The 18,824-nt window shown below is 39.6% G+C and overlaps 1 protein-coding gene across 10 annotated transcripts in view; it reads left to right on the top strand.

Annotated features, from left to right (window-relative positions):
• TRDN (triadin) overlaps window positions 1-18,824 on the top strand; it is a 276,609-nt gene that overhangs the window by 107,154 nt on the left and 150,631 nt on the right. For 9 of the 10 annotated variants that reach the window (XR_009762235.1, XM_061623737.1, XM_061623734.1 and 6 more), the window contains 2 exons: window positions 732-791; window positions 17,141-17,209. Coding sequence is in view for 9 of the 10 variants with exons in the window: in XM_061623737.1 (XP_061479721.1) it covers window positions 732-791; window positions 17,141-17,209 (129 nt within the window). In the remaining variant the exon portion in view is untranslated. The remainder of the gene's footprint in view (window positions 1-731; window positions 792-17,140; window positions 17,210-18,824) is intronic. The other variant, XM_061623739.1, reaches the window with a different exon arrangement.

The raw sequence follows: 18,824 nt of genomic DNA, 5'->3' as shown, positions 1-18,824 counted from the left end.
GGAATGGGGAATTTTCCTCAGCCTGAGGGCCACATTCCATGCTGGGCAACTGTCAGGGGTGGGCAGGGCGATCGATGTGACTCTTACCTCTGTACAGTAATCTACAATCCAGCCACATAAAAAGCCAGAAATTCCCACATGTACATCTCTCCATCCAGACAAGCAAGGGCACATTCCAGACAGGCAGAAGAACTGGAAGTGGGTATGGAGCAGGGTCAGGGTGGGGTGTGGCCTGGGGAGAGTCCCAAGGGTCAGATAAAGAGGGCTAGAGGGCCGCATTTGGCCCCAGTGCCTGAGGTTCCCCATCATTGCTTTCACTGCCTGTCTGCAGTGGGATCTTCCAAAGAACTAATATGCAGCACTCTAAGTGTGTGACCAGGAAGTAGATAATGGCCTGAGAAAAGGCCCTGATGTTTGCCAGAACCTCTGGCTGTATTTGAGATTGGCCTCTGAAGTCTAGTCCTGGCAGTTACATGATTAAATGCAATCAGCCATCTGAGGATGCCATTGTTGGGCAGAGAGCCAGAAGGCTTTTTCCTATGGCAGCTCACGTTTTAAAGAAAAGGAACAAACATGAATTTTACCACCTGTTTGGTTATTGATTACTTGCAGCAAGAGATGAAAAATTGCCAAAGGTTCCATTTCAGTACTAATCTCTCTCTTTAGTGCTCGACTTGAAAACAGCCTGTAACTGTGTCTTATTACTCTTTTCCCTCTTTCTGTTCTGCTAGATCAATATGCATTCTGTCGCTATATGATTGACATGTTTGCGCACGGGGATTTGTATACAGGTATTTGAACAACTCTGTCATTGAACTCTCTGTTTCTTCTGCTTTGTTGTGCTCTTGGAATGTGTGTGCTCTTTTTATTTGTTAAAAGTGGAAGTGAAGCGTGTGCAAACTGAGTTTAAATAAAGCATTTTAACTAATGGCTGTACCATTAAAGCTTCTAATATTATTTTCCATAATTGCATGCACTGAAATTTATGGCAATATAAACGGAGAAACCAGTGGGAACCTAAGAATGAAACCATTTTCCTGAGCAATCAATTGGCATAGAATATATATATATTGCATGTATTTATGCCAATATATGCAGAAAGTAAGAGGTGCTTTAGTTTAAACTTCTTTATGTTATCTTCAAAAGTGTAAAGAAAATGAAAAGGCCGCCAAATTTAAACGTAATTTTATTACATGCAGATCATAAAAGTTTGCATAAAAACTCAGAATAGGTTTCTCAGCACAATAGATGTATTCATCATATGACACTCCATTGTTCACTGTGGTTAATTTGTCATGGTTGTTGGGTAAGATGGTTTTGTATGCTGGAACTCTCAGTGCAGATAAAACTTATAGTGAAAGGGGTTATCAGGTGTAAGCCCGACATCAGGTGTTGGCTTTGAAGATATGCACAGGTTAGCTGTCAATGAATGAACTGTTTCCTGTGATGAGATTATCACCAAAATGAATGGGGAGGAAAGACGTTGCCTTCCTACACATGTGAAGTATAAAGTGATATTTAGATTTTAAAAAACCATTTGAATGATTCTGATGATTGACTTCCGGGAAGGGTGACTTCACTTGTGCCTGCTTTTGAGACGGGCTCCCGCCTCAAAAGAAGCTTATTCAGATATAAATCAGTCAGAACTTTTTTTTTTTGACTGATGAAATTTCTCCCGGGCAGGGAGAAACGTAGAGATCAACCTCAAAAGCCTGTTTTTGTTGGGAGGACTGGATTTCATTAATTTATGAGATAAGGTCCAGCCAACAATGCCGGACGGACTTCCAAACTTTTGCTCTATCTGTTTAATGCGATACGTTTATCTTTTCTTCAAAGAGAAAACCGACTAACAGGCAAGCACCCTTCTTTCTATTATTTTTCTTACTTGGTTTAAATTGTTGCAGCAAAAGGAGATTTGTCAGATTGATCGGCTTTGAAGTACTCCTGGGTGAGCTATAACTCTTCTCTGTTATTCATGAAATTAACAGCTTATCTCTGTTTCTGTTGCAAAAAGCTGTCCTGGAAGTGCATTCTAAAGATATCAACAGAAGAGGGATTTCTATTCCGAGGAATGTTATATTGTCTGGGACTATTCTCTTTTTGGTCTATTTTATTTCGACGAATCTGCTTCTTCACGACGCCACTAACTGTTTTGATGCTGGGAACCAAATTTGTTTTGTATTCTTGAACATAGAGAGATAAGGCAGGCTGCTCTGTTTATACTGTGATGTCATCAAGCCTGGAATATTAACCCAATTGTTGCTGAAATAAGAAGTGGTTCTTCTTTACTTCTGTTTTGCTTTGTTTTCGTGGTTTTAAAAATGGCAATCAAGAAAGTGGCTGAGAATCTGGAAGTAATTATGTTTCAGAAAATAATGGATGAGATTGAGATAACGAAACAAACCCTGCGACAGGGCAGTAAGGAGCTGAAAATTGAACTGAGCAAAATGACACAGGAGCTTAAAGAAATAGGGGATCCTGTGAGAGAGGAGAATGAGATCAGAGATGAGAAGAGAAAAAATAAAGGGAAGATACAAGCCCTGGAGATTGGAACAAATGTGGAATTGGAAAAAGATCTGGAGTTTATGGATATTAGAAATAAAATCTACTGTTTGGAATTTAACGTTATCTCTGAAGAAATTAATGAAGATATTAGAGATAAAGTTATCAATGGCTTGGATAATCTTCTGGACTGGAATGACGTGATGGAGTTTGATATAGTGAAAATCTATGGAATTAACTGCAGCCATGTGACAATGGAAAAACTCTCAAGAGATGAGCCAGTGCATTTTGTAAAAAAGAAGAACAGAGATATGACTTTACAACAGTACTTCAGCAACTTATTCAGAATGGATGGCAAGAAAATATTTGGGATAGAGGAAATTCCCATCAGACTCTTATTATATGACTATGGCTATGACAGCAAGATTATTATGGAATACTGATAATGGAAGATTGGACACTGAAATTACTGGACTTAACAGGACTATTGAAGATGGAAGATGAAATTAATAGGGATAATGGAATAATGGCTATTGAAATTATTGGACCTAACAGATTTTGATGAGATGGATTAATCGAAATGTTTATTTGGAGAAAAATTGATAGATATATTTCTTAAAGAATTGAAACCTCTCTTTGACTTTTTGTGGAAAGAATAAAGTAATGTTTATGAGATTTGATGATTAATTAAGATAACTACTGGAGGAAAGTGATTTTATAATATAATTTAAGAGACAGGATTGTTATATATTGTAGACCTATAACTGATTTGATCTGTGACAAATGGGAAGTCAATATTTTATTTTTTTGCTTAATCATTTTTGTTTTGTTTTGTTTTTTGTCTTTGAATGTTTTATGATTTTGTTTTGTATGTTTTATGAAAATTTGAATAAAAATTATTGTAAAAAAAAAAAAGAATGATTCTGATGATTAAGGCACAACTGCTTCTAATGAAGGTGTGAATAGTTTCTCCACTGTCATGGCAGATTTCTCCATATTCTTTTGCTAGCTTATTCTTACAAGTAAGCAGTAATAATGTTTCCTAAAAACTGTCCTCTTAACAGACCAAGGGGGCAAATATATTGCCTTTGTATAATGGGCATTTCACACAGAATTCCATGCTTTCTAAGGGTTGTATCCAGTGTTGCACAAGTGGATTTCCACTCACACAACCAACAGGACTTCCCCTTCCTCCTCCCCTCCCGATACTCCCAAAGAGCAGATTCCAACGGTGTATGGGATGCTGCAGGCAGTAGGAAAGGAAGAGGAAGCTGTGTTGCACATGCTAAAGTCTGTTGTGTGAACAGAACTGCAGTGTTGGATACAATGTTTTGTTTTCCACTCTTATTTATAATTTGTAAGTGCAAGGTGGCTTATAAAAATGCAAGTAGATAATCAAATAAAACATAATAAAACATAATACAGTAACAGAATTCAGAAAATGCCATATGCCTCAAAAGTCAAGCCTAAGGGAGCAATCCAAACCCAAGATCCACTGGGATGAGCAAGTTAGGAGCTGGTGGATCTCCGCCTTACCTGGGGCTACACTGGCAATAATGCCCAAACCTGGCTCAGCCAGAGATACACCAACATAGGGCCCACATCCCAGCTCAGCTGGCTCAACCAAAGCCAGCTCAATTCTCTGAAAAGTGGGGGTGTGGTGGGAACTTAAGCTGAATCCCAACTCTATTCGGCTCAATGAAATGACCTGGCAACCTGGCAGAACTCACACCAGCAAAAGGGTCGTGTAAGTCTAACTTTATTTTAAAAGCTTGTTTTCCCTCTGTTAGGCTTGGGCCAGCTCGGCTTCCAGTAGCCTTGCTCCTGAACATGGTTTGGATCTAGCTTAAATTATGCCTACTTCCCATAGTTAGGATTGCTCCCTAAACCACCTCATTAGCTTTTGCATTATATGGTCAGGTTCCAGTGGTCCTCCCATGGGAGGGAATGAGATATCTCAGTGCCATAAGTCTGGAAAGTATTTTTCACTTCATTTCAAAACCTAAATAGTAATGAGTTATTTCAATTGATCACATCTATAATAACGTATAATTTATTTCAGTTAATCAAATAATAATTCATTTATTGCACAAACCAAATATGGGACTGCATGCATTCAGGTTGCAACTCAGAAGTTATTAGATCTCTACCAGGATAATAAATCCTCCTGTCTTTGCCTTAAGTGAACTCAGTTTCACATGTGCTAAAAGGCTTCTGGTAGGGAATAGTCGGTTTATCATCAGCATATTGCTGGCAACACACCAAAACTCTGGATTATCCCACTCAGCAGTTTCACGTAGATGTTAACAGCATAGGAGATAGAACTGAGTCCTGTGGGACTCCACACTGAAGGTTCCACGGTCCTGAGCACCACTTTCTGAAAATGACTATCTAAGTAGGATGGAAACCACTGCAAATCAGTGCCACCCACCCCCAACTCAGACAGTCGTTCCAGAAGAATACCATGGTTGATGGTATTGAAAGCCCATTATAGTTAATGGGGTAAAACAAAGCTTCAGGTTTAACAGATCAGCTTCAGACCCAAATAACTAATCAAATCGGAATGTCACAGTGCACATCCAAAACAGATCGCTCTGCTTCAAAATTGGGCTGCTTCAGATACAAATCGAATCTCTGGTCACTGCAAACCCAACTTTTGAATTTAGTGACCACATTTGTATCCCATTCTTCCTCCAAGAAGCTCAGGATGACTTTGTGGGCTCATTATCCCATTTTATTTTCACAACCAGCCTTTAGGATAGTGTAAGCTGAGAAACTGTGAGTTGCCCAAGACCACCCAAAGGGCTTTATGGTTGAGTTGGGATTTATACCCAGATTTCCCCAATCCAAATGAGACTCTGTTAAGTGGTTCTCTGATTTCCTTGGTAAACTTCTCACTTATTTGATGGTTCCTGCAGATTACAAAATTGGTGATTATTTGATGGTCTGACATTCTGTCTTTTATTTCTCTGATATCCTGCTGGGATCATTTCTCAGCACATTCCTAAATGTGTCTGAAAGGGAAGACATAATACAGAATAATTTCAAGCACATCTTAGAAGAAGCATAGAAAATTAAGACTTAATCAATGAATCATTTAAGTCTAATCAGGTGTTATTTATTACGAGCCATTCTTTCAGTAATTACAACTGGCAGCACCAGAGATGTTTCTTTATATTTCTATTCAGTTATGCAAAAAAGAAAAAAAATCAAAAAGTGGTTTACTTTGTGTCAACTCTCTGTTTTGTCAGGAAGTACTTATGTGCAATCCCCATTGTAGTGAAGCAGAACTGCATCCAGTCCCCATTCATTTCAGTGGGGCTCGTGCAGGGAAATATAGCTGTAGATTATGCCCTTCCTCTATCCCAGCATGGCAGAACTGCTTTTATAAGGATTTCTGTATTTAGAAGTTTTATAGCTCACTTTTCATTTAAAAATCTCAAGGTTGCTAACAACAGGAAGTGAAAAACAAAATTACAAAAAGCAGCAGAGTACAGAAAGATAAAAGGCAGTCATTAAAGCAAGAAGACATCCTCCAGAGATGAAAACAGCCCAGTGTAGCAAGTTAAAACACAAATCAGTTCAGGATCTTAAACCATCCGTATTCCCAATGCCCTCCTAAATGTATCTGCCAATTAAGATTTTGCTTCAGGCATCTGACAAAGTGAGACCTTATGTCATAATAAATTTGTTAGTGTGATATCTAATGTACTCATTCTGCTAGCACAAGGATTTAAGCCTGCACAACTGAACATTCCTCCTCCCCCTACATGTGGCTCACATCCTCCCCAAATCTGCTCCTGATGGTTGGGGGAACTCCCAGAACAGATTTAGGGGGTGCCCATGGGAAGGAGAGGGGAGAAAACGTCCATTGCGCAGACATAAATCCTTGCGCTAATGGAATGAATTGCTTAGCATTGTTCTCACTGTGGCTAACCAGATGTCTATGGGTAGCCTACAAGCAGGATCTGAAAGCAGAAGGACTTTTGCCTCCTGTGGTTTCCAGCAACTGGCATTAAGAAGCATAATGCCTCTGACTGTGGAGGCAGAGCTTGGCCATCATTGCTAGTAGCCACTTAGTCTTTAAGGAACAGCAAGACTGTTTGCTGTTTCTTCTAAATAGTGAGACAAGATGGAACCCTTTGGAACCACATAGGCTGAAGGCCAAGGCATTGAACTGGAGTCCCCCAGAACCACCTTCTGAGACTGCCCCTTGAAGAAGACTCTTGGAGCCAATGAAACTTCCAGTCCTTATGTTGGAAACCTGCTCCCTGCATGTGATGAAGGTAACCCCTTCAAACACAGCAATTCATGTGTTGGCTCAGGAGTATTGCCAGCAGTTGCAGAATCACTGGCTGAGGAGCTAGCTCCACATGGGTCTGCAAGCCCCTTCAGAAGTGAATGCCGAAAGACAGCTCCAAATGTACATTTATTCATTATTTATTATTTTATATATTATTTGATTTATATCCCACCCTTCCTCCCAGCAGGAGCCCAGGGAGGCAAACAGAAGTGCTAAAAACACTTTAAAACATCATAAAAACAGACCTTAAAATACATTAAAACAAAACTTTTCTAACAATATGTTAGAAACATATTGAACATATTGTTTCTAACAATAGTAACTCAGGATGTAGAATCAGTGAGTTGTCACTGGTCTGTCCAACACATTAACCACTACACCACACTGTCAGGGAAAAATCACCCCCACTTCAATTTTAGATAACATATGATTATTACTAAGCAGGGCTGGTTCTAAAGGGTGGCCAGGTTAGGCACTGGCCCAATGGCCCCAGAGCTACAGGGGCCCCTCAGCTGCCCCTCTGCTCCCCTTCCACGATCTGAGAGGCCCCCATGCATGCCACACCCCTCCACCTACCTGTCTGCTGTCTTTTACCATTGACCTTAACGAAGATGGTGGCCGCAGTTTCCCTAAGGTACTGAAGCCCCTGCTGCCATCTTAGTTGATGGCAGAGATGCGCACACATAGCACACACGTGCCATCAACAAAGATGGCAGTGGAGGCATCATCCCCTTAGGGAAACCGCGGCTGCCATCTTCGTTAAGGACAATGGTAAAAGACAGTAGACAGGTAGGTGGGGGTTGGGGGTGCCGTGCGCATGTGCACGTGCATGCACACACACACATGTGGGGGGCCAGGGCAAGCTGATGCCCAAGGGCCCCGGCATTCCTGGAGCCAGCCCTGTTACTAAGGAGCATGTGATCTGAAACACAAGATTTTTCCCTACTTTCTGCCAGTGTAGTGTAGTGGTTAAAGTGTTGGACTAGAACTAGGGAGAGCTGTGATCCAAATCCTGTAGCTCACTGTCACTCAACCTGATCTATATCACAGTGCTTTGTGAGAATGGAAGGGGGGAAGATCCAGGTATACTTGTTGAGCTCCTTGGCGGAAAAATGGAACCATCAGCATCATTTATTTGTATGCTGCCTTTCCAATGTTAAACCATGCTCAAGGTGGCTTACATTAAAAATGGTACATAATTCTCTCAAACAAAATTATATTTTGTTATAAAAATATAACAAAAATGTAAATAGTCATAAATAAAATAGTTATAATCATGATGAAGATGGGTGGTATTCAACTAAATCCTTGCACTAACGAAATCCTTGCACTAGCGAAATGGCACCTCTTCCTCCATGCCATCTCCAAATTTTTGGAGGGTTGGAGGAAAACTCAGAACAGATTTAGAGGCACGATTGGGGGAGAATGTTCCATCATCCTTGTGCTGACAGAATGTTCAACTTAGCACTACATTGAATATAACCCAATGATATTTAAAAAAATATGCCTCAAAAAGTGGCCCTGGCTTTTACATTAGTCTTGAAAATGAAGTCCTGATCACTATATTTTTGTTTCAGTTGAGCCTACTTGCCATTTAGCTAGTACTAGCAAGCCCATAAAAAGATGCTGTCTTCTTTCACTAAGGTGCATAGGTTCTCATAGTTTGTGATCAGGACTTAAAGTAGCATCAGCATAATGAAATATGCTGCTTATTAGGGCTGTTCTGTCAGCAAAGAAAGACACTGAAGTTCATAGATGATGAAAAGAATGGAATCCTGGGGCATCAGATGACATCCTGTTGTCATATTAAATTTCTCTTGTTAGGATTCATCAAATTATTTCTAGCTATACAGAAATTCTCACTACTGCTGCTTTACATTATTTCTAGAAACAGTGTCATGAACAATTGTCCCAATTTATGTTTTCCTTCAAAATGCTGCCTGGCTTTTGTAAAGTTCATCTTCATTGTATACACCAGGTGTGGAGAGCCTTTGGCCCTCCAGATGTTGCTGAACTACAATTCTCATCAGCCCCAACAAGCATGGTCAATGGCCATGGATGATGGGAAGTGTAGTTCAGCAACATCTGGAAAGTGAAAGGTTCCACACTCCTGGTATGCCTTTTCCCTTTTGTTTAGAACTTAAAATAGTTTGACCTTTTGTGGTAACGTCATTTACATTTGTTTAGCAAAGCTGACAATTCACACCAGAGCAAAAGATTTGTGTCAGGTGATGCCTAATCAATCCTGTAAATTGCAGTCTGAAATTCTGGAAAGTTGCAGTGCACAAGAATAAATGACATATATGTACCATTCAGAAAGTACATCTGAAAAATGTATCCATCAACAAGAATTATTTGAATAGATTATCTCACAACTGGAAATGTATTTCTCATTCTGCTGGGCCAAGATGACAAAAATATTCTGTACACCTTTTTTTCTAATAGCCAAATTTATTAGTATAATTCTTCTGAATATGAAGACCTTGATCCAGCTCAAGTTCAGGTGCATATGTCCACTGTCTATCCATATCAAAAGGCTCATCCAGACAGTCTTACTTGGCCTGGTGTTGACTGCTCATGCAAGATCTACCTTTTTTTTGTGAAGGATGCTCTGTCATTGCATCAGGACAATTCACAGCTTAGTGTATAACCAAAGTATTTCAAATATTTGGTGAGTTTTTATTTGTTTATATTTGTAGAATTCTTTTAATATTATCACTTTATGATATACTCAGTATTACAATAAGTTCTGTCTTATTGAAGTTTGTAAAACTCATCATCACATTTTAGAACTACACCATGTGCAATTATTGTGTGTAGAATTTTATACACATGATTCCAATGTGGGCCAAACTTATCTGTTCTGAAATAGGAAATCATAAAATTGCTGAGATTTTATATAGGGACACATCTGTGGTCCAAAACTAGTTTTTTCCATTAATTCCTGTATGCAATATGCATCTTAAACAGATGTTCAGCAGTCCTAGGATGAGAAGTTATACATAATATGGAGACTTTTTAATGTGCTTGGTGACGTGGTTTGAGAAAAATGTGTCTCCTGGATTGTATCTAGACTTCTATATTTGATAGTGGCATTTAAAATTGGTACAATCACTGGGAAAGTACTCCTGTGAAAGTTCCCTTGAAATGAAAGGTAGGTAGTACAGCTAGGTAAATTGTGGTTCTCTATAAAGCCACCATTTGTTTCCAGTGGGGAAGAGGCATAGTAGCCCAACAGATGTTTTGCATTTGTACAGGCCTAGGTTCAAACCCTGGATCTTCTCTTTAATGAATACAGGACTGGGAAAGGCTTCTACCTGAGAACCTGTAAAGTTCAAGCCAGAGCAGATAATACCGGACTAAATAAACCAATGGTCTGATTTAGCATAAAGAAGGTTTATGTGTTCAAGTGGTGAGAGAATAGCTAGCATAGACCATAGATTCTGATGGGAAAAGTCCTATGACTCAGGGCTCAGCTTAAAGGAGCTCATGTAGCAAGGATAAGAAAGGCATCTGAGCCCTTGGATAGCCACTGCCCATCAGGATATATAGCACAGGACTAGATTAGCCAATGTTGTGTAACATACTTTTATGTATCTGTGTGTTCACATAATCACAATAGTGCTCCCCTCCTACCTTCTGCTATTTGGGATGAGCATGGTGTGCCGTTAATTTTTAGAGTTTGCCTGGCGGTTTCTTATAGGTTGTGCTCAAAGATTTTCTTTTTAAAATCAGGTGAACCATACTGAATATTGTGATGGTCAATATCTAATTCTTCATATGGAGACAGGGGTCATCCTATTAGCATGCTCTGTTTATCTGGTAGATAGCCAATGTACCAGGTTATAAACATTGAAATGATTAATTGCATTGCTGCTTATTATAGCTGAGTTTACTAGTCCTGTTACAGCATCCCCAGGACACATTGACCTCATGGTACATTACAGATTGAGATACTGTAATATCAGCAATAATCTTTTTAATTAAGCATTTTGTTCTGAGCTGCGCAGAACAGTTGGTTGCAACGGGCGTTGTATCTGCTCTGAGCCTCTTAAAGATAGCCATAATTATGAGATCCTTATTCTTCATCCATCACTCCACTTTTAAATTATTAGAATACACTGCATAATAGTTAAAAGCTGAAGCTCTATCACAGACTTAGTAAGAAACCTATGAATTGCTATTATTTAAATAAAATTTAATGTCAGCAGAAAAGCTAGGCTATATATATGTACCTACCAACAGTGACATTGGGCTACTTTGGCCAAATGGGTAGAATGGGGGAATAGATAATAGATTCTACCCATAGTGAAGAGGAGGAAGTACTTCTCTTTCTCTTTTTTGCTGGTTTCTTGTTGCTACAGAGAAAGCCTTCCTCGAATCAATCAATTTGTGGGTAGATGTCTATTCACTTATTCTTCATTATTATGGGGAAAGTATCATTAAAAGTATGGTTGTTCTATTGCATTGAGATGGTGCACTGAGAAGCAATGGTGATATAGTTGGCTACCCTCTTTGGTTTGACTTCTCTTCAGTCATTGTTTCCACTGTGGGAAGATACCCTCTATTTGTTGGGATTCATCAATCTATTCTCAGTCCCCTGCTCTTCTCTTTCTAGATAATTTCTATGTCTCTCTGCACCAGACCTGACCTGACCTGTATCTCCAAGTGCCCATCTGTTTCCCTCCCATAAGTTTGGACAAGTTTATCACTATATTAAATTTAAAGTCCAAGGCTGTATTTCTCATCTTTTCTTCAAAATCTCATCATTTTTTTTCCTGTATCCATTGACAACATTGCCATCATTTGCCTTTTGTCCAGATACAAAGCCTTGGCTTTACCTTTGGTTACTCCTGTCACAAATCTGGCCACTGAAGAGGATTTGAATACACCTGTTTTACAGGGACTTGTGGATTCTAAGACCTCCTCCTCTGGGATATGAGAAGTGATTAGCTGCCATCAGACCCCCCAAATGGTGATTTCTCCCCCAAAGTACATACCTTGGAAAGATCACTTGGAAAGAGGGTGTATTTGGGGTGCAGAGTTTCTATCTGCATTCCCAATGTACGTTAGGTCAGTATTGTTACTTTAAGGATGTAGGTATGTGGGCTTATATTTAAGTTTGCACAGTTACACCAATCTGGAACCTTTCACCAAAATGATATTTTTATTGGTTATACACAGAGAGAAAAAGACAGCAATAAATACAAGCAATTTAGGAATGAAAACAAATAATATAATTCAAAATTCTATCTCTGGCTCTGGATTATAGGTAGTTTTCTGAGCAGGCCCTAAAGACTAACAATCTATATATAGGCAACTACCAGTAATGAGCAGCCTTTTCCCTAGATGGGTAATTTCTGACACCCCTCTTAGGAGAAGCCTCTCTTTTGAATGATTTTTCCCTTTGCTACTCTTGGGCAATTGAGGCCTGTGGGTTGTGGCCTGGTGTAATTTGCAGATTTAGGGTCAGCCAGTGTGGACATTCTCTCTGGAAGATGGGCTGGCATTATATGTTCTAATTATCCAAGGCATGTTAGGCAGGATGGGTATAATAGAACAGAAATGTTACTTAAATGCCCTGTTCAGTAGCAAGATATCAGATGGCTAGTCAAAGGGTCTGTGAGTATGACTTTAGCTACACTTGGCTATTACCCACAGGCTTTCAACTCAATCTCAACACTATTGAAAGTTACAAAGGCTCTAAATTGACATGTTTTCTGCAAGGTCCTGCTTTAAGATAAGGATGTCGGCCACTCATCTTTCTGATAAATATCTGATGGACTGCAGTTTTATTAACAGCAGGATGAGGGGGGATCAGCCTTATCTCATATACAGCATGACACGAACATAAAGGATCATTTAGGTGTGAACTGTAATGATAACAGCTCTGTTGACAGATTTTGTATGCTCTGTTCTGTTCTCAATGAAGCTGTAAGATCACTTAAAACCATACTTTGAACCTAGTCAGGAGAGGGCAAATTGACTTAGGACACCCCCTTTAACATATTTAATCAAAAGAATGGATGAAATATTCATTTGGCTCTTCTCTTCTGTGTCTCCTCATCAAAGTGAATAGAGAGGCATTTAATAGCATATGGAAACGTAAGATAGGCCTTTTATCAGGATAGAAAAGAACCTTCTTTAAAAAAAAACACATTTTGACCTAAGGGTATTTTTCATCCACCAAGCTGTTCTTGTTTTTAAATGTTTTTTATCCTCGGGCCATGTAGCAAGCACCCAAAGATGCTGGAGCATGTTTTTATGTTTTAACCACCTCCTGTAAGGCAGCTTAATGATCAGCCTTTTTTTTTTAATTATTGGCTTATTCAACCTTCTGATAGTCAGCCCCCTATCCTTCACAAGAAGCAATTAATTCTAATTGTGTAATTTATCATATTTCTTCCACATAGCAGTAGGCAAACTAATTGGACTTTAAATAATTTTAATAAAACTATATCTTTTAACTTTAGCTTGATTTCTTATTTAAAAGTTTTCCTGAAGTTGCAAGAGTCTCCTGCCCATCAGCTCCTATCCATCTTGGGAACTGTTCACACTTGCCCATAATCCATTTGATGACTGTCTCCACACTTAATTTCCTGAACGCTCAGTGATTTGCTGCTGAATGTGCAATCTACCACCTTTGAAAGAACCATATTAGAAGAGCTGTCAGATGATAAGAAATGCCTGTGGTGTTTTACCTAGCCAACTCCCTTTAGAATTGAGTTTCTCAGTGAGCTTTCTTGGTAAGCATCTGGCTTGGGGTGGGGGACTCATCTGTTTTCTGAGAGTTTTCTCCCAGCTTGTAATTTTGATACACATGAGTGGTACCAGACACATGCACTATTTTGTTTGGTCCCTGGGATTACAGTTCCCAGTACCAGTTATGGTAGAAAGCCACCTGGAAATTCAATCACTATCCTCTCCCAAAACCAACACATCTAGGAAAGGGTTCTAGATCTGGATTAGGTGCAACAATCATATAAATGTTTGGAAGAAAATCCTTGAGTGAATTTGACTAAATATACCTAATGCAAGACTTGGTCAGATGGCCCAAACAGGTAGTTCACAGTGATCAACAAGAGTTTTGGCAAGAATAACGAAACAGTCTCCACATGCACTTACAAAGCAGTTGACATTTTAGTTCACTTAATTTTGCAGTAATCAAGAAGAGCTTCAGTGAGAGTAAAACATCAAAGAGCTTTGGGTGAGTGTCTACAAAGCAGCTGATTTTGGGTATATGGTCATCTGAAGGCAGACTACATGTGTACAGAATCTCTTTTTACATTTCAATTCAGAGAAGAATATTTGGGGAATGAGTACTTGGTTTGTAACATAGACAAGCTTTATAATCTGGACAACTTCATATTCCAAACCAGGTAATTTGGCTCTGGAAACATCACTGGATTATCTATAACAAATAATTCATACATCACTTCAAACCCACCATTAGCTTTCAAAGGTTCTCAGGCTTGCTCTTAAGATGTGGGCAATAGGAGGGGAAGACATGGTTCGAAAATCCTCATTAACCTTTCTTAGAAGTATTCTAATGTGGGACACAGATCTCTAGACTTGACTTAGGCAACTTTCTGTGGCATAGTTTGATGACATCTAGTTAACTCTGCCAGAACATCTCATAGTGGGAGATTTTTGTGGCAATTACTTTCTCAGAATTTCTACAAGCTTCTCAACAACATTCCTAAATTCAAAAGGTGTGGGAAGTTACTTACTCTTTCTAGATTTCTCAGGAAGAAATAGTAGCTTGAATACGTAAGAACACATGAAGTTGCTTTACCCCTAGTAAAGGTCTGATTGGTCCCTCTAGATCAGTATGGTCTACACTGATTGGCAATGCCTCGTCAGGATTTCAGGCCCTGGAACACTCCAGCCCTACCTGTTATAAACAGAAGTAAAATACTGTTGTAGGAGCTTTATTCACCAAAACTGCTATATACTTGCTTTTTGCTCAGATGGGACATATAACATTTCTAAAATGAATTGCATGTTTTGTATTTTATGCAAATACAATAATGGGTTTGCATGGAATTATTTTTGGCCAAGCAGTAGTTTTGTTTAACTACTGTCCAATTTGCATTCTGTTTGGTTTGATTATAATGTGATAATTCCGTTGAATATTAGGATATTGGAATGAAATTGGGTACACATATTCTGAACATATTCTGTGTTCCGAGTTCAGATAAGTACCCAACCTCCATAATTTTTTTTTGGGGGGGCACTAAATTAATTGTAATTAAACATCTACCTTGAAGACTGAGATATGAAAATGAAATTTGGTATACACATTTAGGACATAATTCTACAGCTGAAGTTCAAATCTCAATTCAACCTCTGCACACATTTTCAAGAAATCTAGAAAAATGTAAAATATATTGCATTGCAACATTTCTTGAAGACTGAGATATTGAATGAAACTTATAGTGCAATCCTATACTCAAACAAATCTGCTGAGTTCAGTGGGACTTACTCCCAGATAAATGTGTATAGGATTGCAACCTCAGTGTGTGTTCAGGACAGCATTGAGTGTTCTGGATTAAATCCCTACATCAACTGTCACATCTGTTTTCAAGAATAATGTAAAACACACTGTTGTTTATTTTCTGCCTGTAGTCTGAGATACTAGAAAGAAGTTGGTATGTGTACTTACAAAACACTTTTCTATGGATGTGGGCATTGGGCAGTTGAAATATATTGTTATGTGATGATTGAAGCAAACCCTCTCAAGCATTCTCCTTTACTGGTCTATGAAAAGTCCCTGCAGAAATCTATTAATAAAAGTGCCTTAGCTCTGTGTCCATATTATTTTTGTGCCAGCATTACACCAGCTCCTCAGAGCCTATTCGTCATAGTATTTGGATCATTGCTACTGGGTTGCATATGTTTTGAATGAAATGCAGAATCAACTTTTTCATCGGACTTACTCTACCTGAATAGACAGAACTGTTTACTAGCAAAGTGCAAGAATACTATTCTGTCATGGATTGCTGTTCACAAAGAAGTGGTTGCTTTCAGTTTTGTTTAAGCCCTAATAACTAAAGGTATGTTCAGGCATTTATCTGAACACTGTATCCATGGAAATGGAAGGGGCACACACAAAAGCCCCACCCCCAAATTCTCACACCCATAACTCACAACCCTCAGTCCCTGGTCTCCCCAAGTTGAGCAATGAAGGTCTGCAGGGGACTTCCACTCATGCTCACTTGAATGGCACAGAGGGTTCTACTTGCATTCAACCAAACACAGGTAAAAGTCCCATGCAGGCTCAACACAGGAAGGTTGAGGACTAAGCACATGGCATGATGCATGCAGGGAGGGACATCAACGTAGGGTTTGTGTGTATGTGCTTGCCCCCAGCCCACAGATAGAGTTCATGTGTCCAGGAAAACACCTGAATGTGCCTGAAGGCTGCTACTTATTTTGGCTTTCCCCAACCTGGTGCCCTATACAGTTTTTGGACTCCAGTTCCCATCATCCCCAGCAATCATGAACAATGGCCAGAGGTTATGGGGTGCAACAACATATTGAGAGCACCAGGTTAGGGAAGGCTGACATATGCTATCCACCGTGTACTATGATCCAACTATGTCATCCCAGGTGGCTCTTATTAAAGGATAGTACAATAATGCATCTCTTCTCATGGATAGATGTATGGGCACTTGTGGGAAATGCATTACTTCCCCCACTGCATATTATTCCACATGTGTGAGAAATGGAAGCGCAACTCACTCATGTTTCTTCCTCTTTCGGTATAATGTGCCAAGCTATCCTTAGAGGAGCACACCATCTGTGCATAAAATAGGAGCCCATTAAATCATCATAGCTCTCATTTCTACATGGTGAAAACAGCATTACACTGCATAATAGGAAATGACTATTGTTTAAATATTTTTTCTGTGCAATCCACTTGATACTGGTTAATTAGACTAGTCCTTTATGATAAAAGCAGAAGAAAGTGTGCTTTTGTACAAAAAAGCAAGGCCATGAATGTGTAAGTTTTTCATTATTTTGATCTTGTGTGCTTTTTAGTCACGAAGAAAAATTGAATGGCAAATCAGCAAATAAATTTTTGCTGTTTTATTTAACTTCTGCAATTTCATTCTCAATAATCTAAAACTCAAAATCTAAGAGTTCGTTCTGCCATTCCATTCCATTCCTGTTGGATATTTAATAATAAACACGAACAATTCAGAAGAGAGTCCAGGCTTCTAAGAGACTGTTAAAAAGAAAGTGCATTCCAAGTGTACTTCAGTAGGCATTATATAGCAAGTAATGTTTTGTTTGATTATGAATACTCTTTCATTCCTATCTTATGTGCAGGACCACCTCCTTCTTACCTATTTTTACCACAGACCCCAGCAATGACACCTGCAATTCCAGCTGCTGAAGGCAAGTTCAGTTTTCTTTCTTCAAATATTTACTCATAGATTCCTATGGGCAATCCTGACCCTGTTTTTACTGAGGTCAACATTACAGGTTATATCCAACATTGTATGAGCAGATAATAGTCTCACACCATGGATCTTCCCCTTTTTTCCCTCCTGCCTCAGCAGGCGCACAGGTCACCTGGTCACATCCTGTTGTAGAAGTAAATAATATTTCTGAATGTAGGTAATATGAAACAGAAAGGTCCTGGAAATAAACGATACCAATTACTTGATAACTCATAGAATAGAATCATAGAGTAGGAAGGGTTCTATAAGGCCATCGAGTCCAACCGCCTGCCCAATGCAGGAATCCAAATCCTAGTATACACTAACTTGTTTCCTTATATTCCTCAGCTATTTTTGTGCTCAAAGCAGTATGCATGCTTAAAACATAAACCAGTAATTGTAGAAAAACAATCCTTAAAAATCATCACTAAACACAAACATAGCTAAAAATACTAAACTGATGCCAAACAGACTGGTCACTGATCCTTTGGGGTGACAATATTTTAGTGAAGGAGCATGCAGTGTGACTCAACTTTCTTGGCAACATTATAAGGGATACTAGTGCAAGAGCCATCACTTGTTGCCTTTCTGATAAAAATGGGATTAATGTCATGTAACCCAGATTCCTCAGAAGGTGAGTGCAGCTGTGTTCAATGGGGCTTCCTCCCAGGAAAATCTGCTTCGGACTGCAGCTCTAGACTGATTCCTGCCTAAGACAGAATATTATACAGCCATGAGAGTGGCTGTGTTACACAACTACAAGAGTGGCTGTATACTATAGCCAGCGTGGATTTTTCACATCCCCAATGTTAAATTGAAAATACCCCCTATGCCATTCTGATGCTTCCCATAAGCTCATTTCAAAACAAAACCTTACAAAACTTATAGTCCTGGACTCAGAAACACTTGCTTAACAACCCTCTCAATCAGGGCCGGTTCCAAGGGGCGGCCAGGTGGGGCACTGGCCTGAGGGCCCCTGAGGCTACAGGAGCCCCTGAGGGGCCCCTCTGCTCTCCTTCCATGATTTGTGGCAGGATCGCTGTTGCGGATCGCACAGCGAGAGCTTTGGGGCTCCGCCATTCCCTTGCTTAACTTACCTTGTTCTGCAGTTGCACACGCAGCGGTGCCCTTAAGAAAGATGGCAGCTGAGGTTTTCCTAAGGGACTGAGGCCTCTGCCACCATCTTGGCTGATGGCACGCATGCATGCTGCGTGCTCACATCCCTGCCATGAACCAAGATGGCAGCAGAGACTTCAGCTCCTTAGGGAAACCTCTTATCCTTCACCTTGGCAGCAAAATATCTTGTACCAGCCCTGGAGCCAAGGATCTTCCAATGAAGCTGATTGGGGAGACAGTCGGGACAAAGGGAAGTGCCTTTTCACATAGTTTGTTGTTATGTGCCTTCAAGTCGACCATGACTTATCAGGACCCTATGAATCAGTGACCTCCAAAAGCATCTGTCATGAACCACCCTGTTCAGAGCTTGTAAGTTCAGGTCTGTGGCTTCCTTTATGGAATCAATCCATCTCTTGTTTGGCCTTCCTCTTTTTCTACTCCCTTCTGTTTTTTCC

This window comes from Rhineura floridana, chromosome 4 (genome assembly GCF_030035675.1).
Source record: "Rhineura floridana isolate rRhiFlo1 chromosome 4, rRhiFlo1.hap2, whole genome shotgun sequence".
Classification (NCBI taxonomy): domain Eukaryota; kingdom Metazoa; phylum Chordata; class Lepidosauria; order Squamata; family Rhineuridae; genus Rhineura; species Rhineura floridana.
This window is presented reverse-complemented; position numbering and strand designations above follow the sequence as displayed.